This window comes from Pavona decussata, unplaced genomic scaffold (genome assembly GCF_977016875.1).
Source record: "Pavona decussata unplaced genomic scaffold, jaPavDecu1.1 SCAFFOLD_202, whole genome shotgun sequence".
Lineage (NCBI taxonomy): Eukaryota > Metazoa > Cnidaria > Anthozoa > Scleractinia > Agariciidae > Pavona > Pavona decussata.
In genome coordinates this window covers 2,714,295-2,727,500 of record NW_028145610.1, presented here as the reverse complement: position 1 = coordinate 2,727,500, position 13,206 = coordinate 2,714,295, and the positions used below count along the sequence as shown (strand labels likewise).

The following is a 13,206-nucleotide window of genomic DNA, read 5'->3' as shown; positions in this document are numbered from 1 at the left end:
ACCGAGTAGCTTATAAAATAAACCAACGTGCCAGACGGAGTCAAAAGCCTTGCGGAAATCTACGAAACAGGCATAGACCCTTTCTTTGTGATAGTGAACGTATTTATCTAGCAGGGCGCGAAGCGTAAAAACATGGTCTGCAGTGCGGTTTTCAGGCAGAAAGCCAATTTGTGAGTTATGTAATATTTTGTTTTCTTTTAAATAAGAGTGTAGACGTTGATTTAAGATTGAGCAGAACAGTTTTCCGAGGCAACTTGATACACAGATGCCCCTGTAGTTTGTCGGATCATTCTTGTCACCAGATTTGTAAATGGGGGTTATCAGGCCTTGGCACCATACATCTGGCATCTTTCCAGATTTTAGGATATGATTGAAAAGTTTGATGTAAAGAGGCATTAGTGTTTCAAGGCTCGCTTTGATCATTTCGTTCCTTATTCTGTCGGAAAAGGGCGATTTCTTATTCTTTAATTTTTTCACAGCTTGACGTATTTCCTGTTGAGTTATTACTTGGTCTAAGGAGTTAAGTTGGTCTTTTTCTTTTTCTAATTGTTGTAGCTCATTATAAATTTTTTCTTAATGTGTAGATGGTTTTGGCTCGTCGGAGTGTAAATATTGAAAGAGTTCTAACCATTTGTCTTCTGGTATTGAAGGAGGATTTTTGTTGGGGATTGTATCATCTATCGATTTAAGACAACTCCAGAACAATGATTTGTCAGGATTTGATGATATTTCATCGAGTTCTTTTGTTTTTTCTTTCTGAAAATTTTTCTTTTTTAAATCTAGGAGATTTTTGTACTCGTTCAAAGTTTGGCGAAATTTTTCGCGTATTTCGGAGTTGAGAGGATCATGATGCTTTTGATTTGAGAGTTTTCGTACTTCATGTCTTTTTAATCGGCATTCGCTATCAAACCATTTCTTGTTTGAAGCTTTCTTTATGCGTTTACGAGGCTTTTTTATTCTAATCTTGAGGCAAAGTTTTGAAGTCGCAGTTAAAATGTTTACAGCATCAGTTAACGAGGTGTTAACATCACCATCGTCTCGTTCTAAGTAGTTTCTGATAAGAATTTGAATTGGTTCCGTGCGCAACGTGTTTTTGAATTTTAAGAAAGAGTCGTTTTCCCAGTAAAACTGGCGCGGTAATCTCATTAACCGATTGCTAGAATTTGCTCTTTGAATTTCCCCTGCTGGTAGATTGGTGTTAAGATTTAACCACGCTAAGATAGCACTGTGGTCTGATATGGGGGATGGTTTTTCAACAACAAAGTTGGCAACGTCTAGAAATGTATGGTGATCGCAGATGAAATAGTCAATAACACTTGTCCCGTTTGTTCCATGAAAGGTAGGTCTACCTAAGGTATCTCCATTGACCCTTCCATTAACTATCCTTAAATCAAAAGTTTTGCATATCTCAAGCAGTTTTTTCCCGTGAGTATTTAGAACATTGTCGAAACTATTTCTTTCTGTTGGGCGGAAAGCGGATTCTGACTGATCATTGGTGATTATATTGTTTCCATCTTGGGAAACTGTATCGGAGTATTTTCCAGTTCTTGAGTTAAAGTCGCCTAGTAGAATCACTGATCCCGCTGAAGAAAAACACAGTATATCTTGCTCAAGTTGATCGAATATTTCGGAATCGAAATATTTAGAGTTACATGGAGGGATATAAACCCCGCAAACGTAAAAATCCTTTGACGAATTCAAGAATTTTTTATCAATCTTAAACCATAGAAAGTTTTGATTTGTTTTTACAATGGAAATAGTTTTTTGAAGGTTGCTTTTGTATAATGAAGCTATTCCTCCTGAGTACCGACCCCCTTTTCTTGATTGGTTAGGGATGGGGCCTTGAACAAATGATTTATATCCGGATATGTCAAAGTCGCGACAATTCCAGATTTCTGTTAGCACGATCAAATCGAAATTAGTAATAACGCTCAGAAAATCAACATCATTTAGTTTGTTTCCAAAATGTTTGGACGATAGTCCGTTGACGTTCCAAGCACAGAAAGATAATGTGCCTGGGGTATCAAGATGACCCGTACGAGTACTAATGATAGATTGCTAGGTTAACTATTATTCATTTTACTGGTAGAAAGTTTATCCTAATTTAGCTATTTAAGTGTCTCAATGTTCCAGATTCAATTGTGATGTCTATAAAAATGATTTTACAAAACGTAGAAAGGATATGATATCCTGGGGTATCTGTGTTTGAGGACAGGTGGGGGAACTCTCCTTGGGAGTTGTCGCCATCTTTGCAGCATTCGTGGCGGGAAACTGATGCTGTCCTTGTTGCCCCAAGTGTATTTGCTGCTGTAATGGTTCTCGGACTGATGGCTTGGGTGGCTGTTGCATCTGATGGTAAAAGGGCCAAGGTTGACCCTGAGGTGAACCGTTCTGCAGGACATGACTGAAGGGCGAACTCTCCTTGGGAGTTGTCGTCATCTTTGCAGCATTCGTGGCGGGAAACTGATGCTGTCCTTGTTGCCCCATGTGTATTCGCTGCTGTATAATGGTTCTCGGACTGATGGCTTGGGTGGCTGTTGCATCTGATGGTAAAAGGGCCAAGGTTGACCCTGAGGTGAACCGTTCTGCAGGACATGACTGTAGGACGCATGATGCATCATGCTAGGGGGTTCTGGAGATACCACGTTGTTTGGGGGATCTTGAACTGGTCTTGGAGGAGGTATGCTTCTTGATTGAAGGCGACCGTGGATGGCGTCTTTTAAATTTTTGGCGAAGAGTCCAATGTGTCTTTTAAGGATGTGTTTGTTATCACGGAGGAAATTTGTGCCATTTTTGAAAAGGTTGTCGTGTGCGATCAATTGTACATTTGGAAGTTTTGAGCAGCTTGTAATTAGTTGTTGATTAATTGAGATGATTGTTGAAGGTGAGATATCATTTCGAGGTAAAAGTGTGGAGTAAAGGATTTTGCTCGATGGAAATTTTGTTGAGGCCTCAGTAATCAATGTTAGAATATTGGAAATCAGTTCTTCATGGGAGGATCGCTCTAGATCGTTTGTTCCTGTGTGTATCAAAATCATGTGTGGAGCAGCGTGGATACTTTGTAGGAAGGAGCTTGCTTGCGTAATTAGTGGCGCTCTGACGTAGTTCACCTCATGTCGCGAGGGGAACATTTGTTTAGTATCTAGAAATTTGCCATTTGAGTCGCATAGAAAGATAACTTCGTTTGAAGGGGGTACAGGCTGATGCTGAGATGTGGTGATCTTTGCTTTATCTTGTCTGTTCGAGTTGGTTTCTTGTAAGACGGAGTAACCATTGGATGTAGGGATGTTTACAATTAGTAATTCGTCTTCTTTGCATTGTTGGGCTGGCGGTGTTGGAGTCGAGTTTCCATTTCCGTTCGTCGCTGCAACAGGGGGTGTCGATGGTGTCTGGCTTGCGGTATTGGTCATCTGAGCTCTCTCTGGTGTATGTGAATTCAATTTTTCAAATAGAGCCTTAACTTGTTCTTTAAGAAAACTGACCTCTGACTCCAGTTGGGTTTGTTTTTCCTTTAATTGAGCATTTTCTGCGACAAGTTGGGATTGTTTCTTTTGAAGAGTCTGATTTCCATCTTTTAATTTTGCAATCAGGATGGCGTGATTTTGTAGTTGATCATTAAGAAGCTTGTTTGAATTTATTAAGTCGTCACAGAGGTCTCCTACATGTGATTTTTGTAATTTTAAAAGATGATCTTGTTGTACAGCTTTGTCTTTCAGTTGCTCAAAGTTTCCTTCGATGTTTATTTTGAATTGGGTAAATTCGGCTTCTAGATTTCCCACAGTTTTACGTAAAGTCGAAAGTGTATGCAGTCTGCTTGTCGTTAGTTTGAGGAGCTTGACGGGTTCTTGTCTAGATTTTGGTGTTTCTCGAGCTGTGTTGGGTGTTTCTTCTGCTATGCATTGACCAGCATTTTCCTGATTGGTGATTTCCTTATCTTCCTCTTGAAGTTTAGTGAAAAATTTTGGCAAGTCCGCGAGAAACAATGAAGTGTCCTCCGAGGTCAATGAACCATTGTCTGTCAAAGGTTCGAGGCTGTTAACAATTGCTAACAGTGCGGGGAATTCGTCACTGCTCCATTCGGCAAATTTCTTTCCTTGGACCATGATGCGGCCAGTTGAAATAAATACAGAAACAGTGACAAGTTGTTCTTCATTTTGCTCGTCGGCCGTAGAGATGTGTAGGATAATTTTGTCGCTCTTTGTTGCGCAACTGTAAGATTCTTGTTCTTGCCAAGACACAAGATATCCCATGGTGTTTAAATATTCATAGTAGCGTAGCGCAAACGTTTTTATCCAAAGTAGCAAACGATCTTCTGAGGTCTTGAAAGATACCACTTTGGCATTAGGTTTATAAGTGGATGAATCGATTTCCTCGAATAAAACCGTCTTCGATTTAGTCGTGTTAAATCTATCGACCAAATATCGGTGGAGATCTTCACATGGTGCCATATCGACCATACGCGAAGGCCTGAATCCAGCTTTTTTTCCTTGATCATGATCATCGGCAGCATCAAAGGAGGACTCAACAGGCTCTTCTGCCATTTAGATTGTCGTTGTCGTAAACTTTGTACCAGTATAATGATTTCTGCTCGTGGAATAAACGAAAATCTACTCAGCTAACAAGTAGTAGTAGTAGTAGTAGTAGTAGTAAGTAGTGGTAGTAGTAGTAGTAGTAGTAGTAGTAGTAGTAGTAGTAGTAGTAGTAGTAGTAGTAGTAGTAGTAGTAGTAGTAGTAGTAGTAGTAGTAGTAGTAGTAGTAGTAGTAATTGCTTTATTTGCATGACCACAAGATTTACAGTATTGCAAAAGCTTATATAATCTAATTACTAACAAAACAGTGTAAAGAATCATAACAATAGATAATTAATTCTAAGTTACATGATCAATATCCAATAATAGCCTGTCACGTATAATCATACATGAAGAAATAAACTTCATAACCAGTTTGTTTACATATAGTCTTTAGAGTTCATCAGTAGTTTCACAATGTCTGATGTCGATTTCGTTTGAATATCAGGTATCATTTTACTTATGTCTTCATAGAATGTCTGCCTCTGTAAAGAGTAGCAACTACATTGAAACAAGAAATGAGTTTCATTTTCCACTTGATTTGATTGACACAACTGACATAATCTTAACTCTCTAGGAAGATGATCTTTCTGATATCTACCAGCTTCAATTCATATTAGTTTCAATTTGCCTTATTGTCTCATTGCTAAAATTTTCAGGATTTAGATCAGATGAATAGTATTTTTCTAACATGCCCATAAAATTGGAGTAAAAACCGGAATTATTAATGGAGTGTAAATGTTTTGACATCAGAAGAGATTGCTTAAGGTTACTTATGGGGAAGAAAGCTCGAATTTTTCTCAAATAATTTTTTTAGATAATTGTTAAAACAAGAAAGGGATGCAAAGTTTCGTGAAAACAGCCGTTAGAAATCTTAAAAAGAACGCGAGCTATCTGAAAAACAAAGTTTTGTAGGAAAAGCGGTGAGCGAGCGAAGGTGTCATAATCCAATTGATGCGGGACTGTGTTGAGATATTACGCGGCAAAATTTACCCGCGATCTTGAATTACCGGCAAATTTGCATATTTTTGTCTACATCGTGTTCATCGCATGTCACGGCGTTGTATGTAAAATTTTCCTGTGAAACAGCGTTCCTTTTTGGATTCAAGCATTGCGTAAAAGGTTGTTATGAAGAAAGCGAAACTAGAAAAGTCACCTTGGGTGACAGTTAGGAAAAAACCCGGCCCAAAGAAGGTCGAAAAATCATTTGACGAAACCAAAAAACTTCAGCTGTCGGAGAGCGACAAGGGTTCTTGGTACAACCAGTCAGATTTTCTATAACTGCCTCGGCAGTAGAGAAATTCAAGGACGAGAAATCGGATAGTGGAGAGTCGAACATCAGTTCGGAGTCCGAAATCGAAGATGCCGGCGACAATCCAGCCACTTTCGCCGTTGTTGACCGGCTGAAAATAAGCAGCGAACCTCAGCACGCAGCCTCGTGTACTGACATGATTGCGGTGAGAAGTGCGTGTCTCGTGTCAACTCCGCTGGGGCTGCCAGTTTCATGTTCTGCGTCTATTTGCCGTTTTCTTCTTTGTTTTGGTTTAGCCAGTGGCTTTCTCGCAGACTTAACTTTTCCCATAACGAAATCGCTTTATAATATAATATTACAGTAACACTAAATGCTTACAGAACTCCCCAGGGAATGCTTCTTTGTGTTTGATTGGCCGGCGGCGTGAGCACGTTGACAAGTATTTTAACGAGGTGCGAAAACTCGGAAAATGTTTCGAGGCTTTTGTTTTTGCGCGAATTCCCCATCTTCAAATGAATTAATAGGGTATGTAGATTTGCCAGATTTCAACGAAATTTGGCCAAAATGGTCATCAGATATTAATGCATCAAAGTGTGTCAGGCTTTTACGAAATTCAAAATATTTTTCCCGTGACGTGTTAACATCTGACGGGACTACAAAAATTTTCCATTGTCCATCTTTAGGATGGGTTTTCTCACAAACCAATAGGAATAAAGAAAAAGCCTGACACACTTTGTTAGCCTATTATCTCCTGATTGATATTGTGCAGTCTGTTTGGTTTTGCCCCTTTACCTGAGAGTGGGTAATTCAGTTAAGTACACGTCGCTAGTATTGAGTTTGCAGGCCTCTGAGCGCTTATGTATCCAACAAAATAAAAAAAAACATTGATATTTTCGCAAACATCAATTTATCAGCTTTACAGTGATATATAGTTTTCCGTGGTTTTATTGAAAGCAGCGCGCGTACGCTAGATTTCCCTGAAGGCACTCGCGAAACATGGAAGTAACCTTAACGATAGAGTCATTCTCCTTATTGTTTCGGTAAACAAAGTATTTCATAATTTTTTGGTTTATTGCAATAAGTAATGGATATCGCCCTAACTCAGCCCTACATGCTAGGTTAGAGGCTTTGTTGTTTACCTCCAAATAGCGTTTGCAAAACTTTAAATGTACTTTTTCTAATGGGGAATTATCCCATGTTTTGAACTCCTGCTTCGTGTACATACCCCAAACCTCACTGTTATAGCTTAAGATCGAGAATATCATCGTGTCGAAGATCTGAGATGCTGTGTTGGGATTTAGTTTAGATCTGAGATGCTGTGTTGGGATTTAGTAGTAGTAGTAGTAGAGTAGTAGTAGTAGTAGTAGTAGTAGTAGTAGTAGTAGTAGTAGTAGTAGTAGTAGTAGTAGTAGAAGTAGAAGTACTGCCAGTTACTTCATGCTGTATAAATTGTTACTCTCTGGCCATCTGGTATTTGTGGTTTGCTTGGAATCCACTTCAAATTAATGCTTGAAGCTGCTGAGTAGACTAATCAACTAAGCAACGTTTATTCACTGGGCAATGTTCCTCAAAGGTGTCACCTAAACAATTTCCATTTCAGGCACTGGAAAGACCATAACTGGAGTGCACATTGCCTATTGGTTCTCGAAAATAAATCAACGAGACGCCTTTAGAGGAAACAGTCCTCCGGACACCCCAAAACAAGAAACTCCATTAAAGGCTCCTCCGCAAGTCCTTTATTGTGGTCCTTCAAACAAATCTGTGGACGTCGTTGCAGGTTTGTTAGGTTTTCTGTGTTAACTTTTTATAGCTCAGTAACTACGTACATGCTTTCCCAAGTTCGTCCACACGGATTATCTGTTTCTGGTATACATTTAGCCATTTTGTGGTCCCACACATGCTCATTGCAAACTGAGTACGAAATTACTTATCTTTTTTCCTCTGTGCATTCGAACTAGTATTCGGAAGGTCTAAGATTCGACTAATGATAAAAGCACTCTGCTTTTCCGAGTATGCCTGTGTCACCCACTGGAAAAAATACATCATTCCTATTTTTCCTCTGTAGAGTATTTGATGAGGATCACCGGCATCAATATCCTGCGAGTGTACGGAAACGTCATTGAGGAAGAAGAATTTCCAATCCCAAACCAAGTGAAACAAACTAGAAAGACCGAGGTCTATGAAGTTCCTCAGAACTTGAAACATGTCGCCTTACATCACATCATCAGAGACAAGGAAAAGTCACCGTTTGCGCGGCAGTTAAAGGAATTTGAAAAACAATTTGCCAGAGTGAAGAAAGTAAAGAAAAAAGTGGATGACAATGAAGTCGAAGAATATATAAAGGTTTGAAGAGTTTCATTATTGAGAGAATAATGAAAACAACTAATCCAGGCGACTTCCATTATTTATGTTTACTAAATATTCACCAGTACCCTTTACGTCACAGAGTTCAAACATTTTGGCTTTTGCGTCAATGGATGAAATTTAAAGTACTGCTCTTGAAATGAAGGTCTAATTGAACACTGCTCTCCTCTGTGGCTTGCTTGTTGAAAAGCGGGTTCTAAATATGAACGCTTCATTTTTTTTTGGATAAACCATTTAAATGTAAACTGATATCATATTTGCTGCACAAGGTGGTTTTGCTTGATCAGTTTAGTTCGTCGAATGAAATCCTGAAACTGTATTATTCAAACGAAAATCAGGCAATGCCAAGAAGAGATTTTTTTGTGTCCAGTCACTTTGCGTCTGCTCAGTTCATTACGTAACCCGAAGAAATGGGAAAATTTCTTATTTTTGATGAATTAAGGTTAGGTATCAATTTAATAGGGGGGTGGGGTGGGGATCATAGTTCGTCTTTATGCTTTCCGACTATTCATCCTCTCACGAAAGAAGGGATTAGACTTCAGACAATATTGGGTGAATTTCTAATCGCAGGTGATACAGAAAGCTGAACAATGGGTCATTAGGAGCGTATGTAAAAGACAGTACCACCAAATTGTGCTTTGTACCTGCTCCGCGGCCGGAAGTAAGAGATTAAAAGACGGGTGTAACAACACGATTCAGTGCATAATCGATGAGTGCGGCATGTGTTTGGAACCGGAAACCCTCATCCCTATTGTCTGGTCACAAGCGGAACAAGTTGTTCTCATTGGTGATCACATGCAGCTTCAACCAATTGTAACCAACAGAACTGCTAAGTCTCTGGGGTTGAGGAAGTCACTGTTTGAGCGTTACTCAAACCATGCCTTGATGCTTGAGGAGCAATACAGAATGGTAAGCTCAGAAAATAGAATAAGTTAGTGTAGTCAGTATGTTCTGCTAAGAAAGAAAGGCAAATGTCGCGACTGACAGAACAACTAACTCCTTATCACCAAAAGGTTCCCAAAAAATGAACATTGTGGAGCTTTCATTCTTACCTCGGAGATTTTAAGCGATTGAGCGTTGTCATTTTATGCTACATGGGAATTGTAATCAGCAATTGTGATCCATTGAATCGCGTGAGCAGCATGAAAAAACCTAAAAAACTTAAAAATTTTAGTTCCTCAAGCCACTAATGAAACTGAATCATCAAATTACTGAGCTGACATGTATGGTTTGTAGACTGGAAGAAAGCATGAAGTGGCTCAATATAGCTCCTTTATTTTGATTATGGTGGTTTTTCCTGATAATAGTAATATGAGGCATACAATGTACCTCCTCCATACATGTTTCCCCCCGGTGTTGTGTGTATTCACTTTTTGTTTCCTCGGTGGTTTGTTTTATTTCAGCACGAAGAAATTTGTGCATTTCCCTCGAAGCATTTCTATGGCGACAGATTGAAAACCTCTAACTCAGTCAAGGAGCGTGAAGAGAGATCAAGAATTAGCAAAAAGTTTGTAAAATTCTGGCCTAGTCACACTGCAAAGGATTACGTGCCTCTTGTATTTTGTAATGTTGTGGGTAAGGAGGAAGAGCTGGTGGTAACCTCACACGAAGGCCATGAACGCTCCAAGAGCAACGTGAAGGAGAAGGATAAAGTGGTGAGTGTTGAACAGCAGAATAATTGTATAATAGACCTCCAGTGGTCGTGTGTCGACCACAGGTGACGTATGTTTTACTCTTCCCCGTCAAATATAACTGGACAGTCACTCTGTTTGCCGGAAGTAGATCTCGAATCGAACTGGATGTTGATCAGTTGGAGGACTTGATAGTGACTGGTCGTCCTACAATATGCTTTTTTGAGTCACGCCACAGTAGCAAAAGGAGGTACCGTCCTTAAAGAAATTTCGTTTTTTTTCTGGATTATTAAAACGCCAGCCGATCTCAGGGTACATATGTGTCTCAATGTATAGTCTTTCAGTGGCCTGTAATTTTAGTACACTTCTAGTAGTTGTAACTAAGTTAAAGAGCTATTGTGGAAGCACCGCTTTTCCGCCTTGAGGCCGTCGCACACTATTTATCAGTAGTTACGAGGTGCCTTTTTTGTTCTTGTTCCTTTCTTCAGGTAGAGGTGATTAAAAGACTCATCGACTGTGGAGTTAAAAAGGATCAGATCGTGGTTTTGTCCCCTTACCGAGCTCAATGCCACATAATAGGAGAAGAACTTGCCAAACAGCGATTGTCCGAGATTCCAGTCATGTCGATTGTTAAAAGCCAAGGTAGGATGAAGTGTATAAAATGTAGTTATCAAGGAAGCCTGTTGTATGGATGGGTCAGAACAAGAGTCGATAAAGGCAAGAGACAACACACATGCATACGCAAGTCAAAGAAAGGAACTGAAAACAAAAGCACAACAGGACACACGTGTACAAACGATGAGTCACTCCCAAAGGCCAAAATCCTAAGCAAATCCAACCATGGTGACAAGAAGGTCACGTCTAACTCAGTGATCGATAATTTATATTTTTCTGCTTTAATGATACTTGTTTTGTTTTAAACTCTTAATGTGAACGTTTCGGTAGAGCGGTTCTGCGGTTCTTGAAAAAGTACTTAACGTTAGGAGTTCTCATTTTGTACGTTTTGGTTTCATGTTTTCTACGCTCTGTTACATGGTTAAGGATACAGTTCATCAAAAAAATCGTTACTAATGCATAATATCTCTAAACACAGGCAGTGAAAGCGATTTTGTAATCCTATCGCTGGTTCGGTCGTTGCCAGATTCCCAAATCGACCACGAGCCCAATGGTGGATGGCTACGAGAGAAACTTGGGTTTGTGACGGACGAACACCAGATTAATGTTGCTCTAACGAGAGCAAAGCGAGGACTGTGTATCATCGGTAAGATAGATAATTAGAAATAAATTAGATGGTCTCCAATGAGGGTAAAGCCAATAGTCCAAGCCCTTTCATGACCGCAGTCAAGGCACTCGGCCTCTTTCAAATCGAGGGCAAGATTCAGGAGGCCTTCCTTACTATTGTTTCCTAACAATAACCTTTTTTTTTAAGAAACAATACGTACGATATAGCTCCCAGTAGGAGTGTGAGGGAGCCTTTACAATGACGCATTTTCACAATATGAAGCCCGTTTTGGCGTCCTCAAAATCACATTTAAAATGCTACGGTTTGAAGCTGTATAGACGGAAATATTTTATGGTCTATTTCTTGTCTTGTTATTAGTGATCGTACCAAACAGGACGGCTGAGGAGAAAAGGGGCCGGGAGGGGGAAGGAGACATCGTTGTATGACCATCGTTAGACCTCAGTGATTGGACCTTATTATCTCCGCGGCTTAAAAAAGTTGTTGAATGTAGGGCATGTTTGTGAGATGTTGTTTTTTTAAAACTTGTTTTGTTTTCCCTTCCTTCAGGCAACAAGAATTTGCTCGATGTTTGTGAAATGTGGAGCCATCTGATTGAGCATTACCAAGAAAAATCGTGCCTTGTGGAGAGTGATCACTGGCCTATGCCATGAACTGAAATCTCCTCAACTGTACCAGCTCGTTTATGATTCTTATGCCACATTTCTTACAGAGTTTTATGGCCTGTAAATATCATTTTAGCCCTAAAAACTGGGGATCATGACTAGGATGTCGTGCATGGCGTTTATTTTGCGATCACATTGCCAGATTCCTAAATCGACCACGAGCCCAATGGTGGATGGCTACACTATTTGGAGAAACGTTCTGCAGAGTTTATGAATTAGCATAGGACAACTTATAATTTATCATCAACTATCCATCCTGGATTTTGGCTCTTCGTTAAGACGAGATGACTTAATATGAATACGATCTGACTGATATTTACACATGCATGCTTTCGCTACGGTATCCACCCTGGCCAGTCCCCCAGTATTCGTAGAACAATTTGCTATTTTAAGCCTAGAAAATGTAAAAGTGTATCCATTTTAAGTCTGCTATGGCAGGACACAAATTTCTAAATGAAAACTAATATAGAAAAAACCTCCAATATTTAATTGTACATAAATTAAATTAAATTATAATGAAATACATTTCTTGAACGCCATAATCCACAAGCTGTCCACGGTGCTTTACAACAATAATTTAAAAAAATATTATACAATATAATTGTAAAAATTAGAAATCAAAGGCATCCTTAAACAGATAATTCGTAAGCTTAGTTTTAAATACTGCTACCGATGACAATTGCCTAATAGGTAATTTATTCCATAGTTTCAGTCCTGCTACCGTATGCCCTATCACAATATGAACCTGGCCACAAGCTCATCAAGCAACCAGTTGTTTAAAGATCTCAACACATGGCTTGAGTTCTTTTTGTTTCAACAGATCTCTGATGTAGCTCGGTGCCAGGCCATTTAGAGCTTTCTAAATCAGTAACAAAATCTTAAAAATAATCCTGAAGTGCACTGTCTGGGAGCCAATTATCCGCTTGATTGTGAAAAATATATATTGTAAAACCTTCAAAACCCAACTCAAGTATTTAATGTAATACCCCCATTCGTCACCTTTAAACAATATAGTTGTATACAGCGTTACAGTGTTCTTTCGCAGCCACACCTGCATACAAGAAAATTTTTCTAATATTGACGAAAAGCAAGGAAATGAAAAAAAAAAATGGAAAGGTGCAAATTAAAGAAGACTGAAATTACAGATGTCCTCTTCATTACTAAGGATTAACGAACGAAAGGGGCATAAAGAGTAAGGACATTTGTTCTTGGAAAAACCTGCAGTTGGATAATAATAATAATAATAATAATAATAATAATAATAATAATAATAATATTGATGTTGATGATAATGATGATCAGACCAAAACCTGGCTTCCGCTCAGGTTTTCGAAACATCACCACACTCACCCGGATAATCGTACGTATGCCTTTCATTTTGCCTTCAAATATTTAATTGTACTGTTGTGAAAACATCGCTTAAACCGAGATATTTATTTTGTGACTCAAGGCCGCAATGACCTTTCAACGTCGAGGGCTAATTTGC

At 39.1% G+C, this 13,206-nt stretch overlaps 1 protein-coding gene across 2 annotated transcripts in view; it reads left to right on the top strand.

Moving 5' to 3' along the window:
- LOC146461127 (3'-5' exoribonuclease HELZ2-like) overlaps window positions 1-12,862 on the top strand; it is a 68,656-nt gene extending 55,794 nt beyond the window's left edge. For both annotated transcript variants that reach the window (XM_085087414.1, XM_085087415.1), the window contains 7 exons: window positions 7,421-7,597; window positions 7,886-8,163; window positions 8,755-9,093; window positions 9,588-9,839; window positions 10,304-10,457; window positions 10,909-11,076; window positions 11,605-12,862. In XM_085087414.1, coding sequence (XP_084943540.1) covers window positions 7,421-7,597; window positions 7,886-8,163; window positions 8,755-9,093; window positions 9,588-9,839; window positions 10,304-10,457; window positions 10,909-11,076; window positions 11,605-11,708 — 1,472 coding nt within the window. In that variant the 3' untranslated portion in view covers window positions 11,709-12,862. The remainder of the gene's footprint in view (window positions 1-7,420; window positions 7,598-7,885; window positions 8,164-8,754; window positions 9,094-9,587; window positions 9,840-10,303; window positions 10,458-10,908; window positions 11,077-11,604) is intronic.
- The last annotated feature ends 344 nt before the right edge of the window (window positions 12,863-13,206 follow it).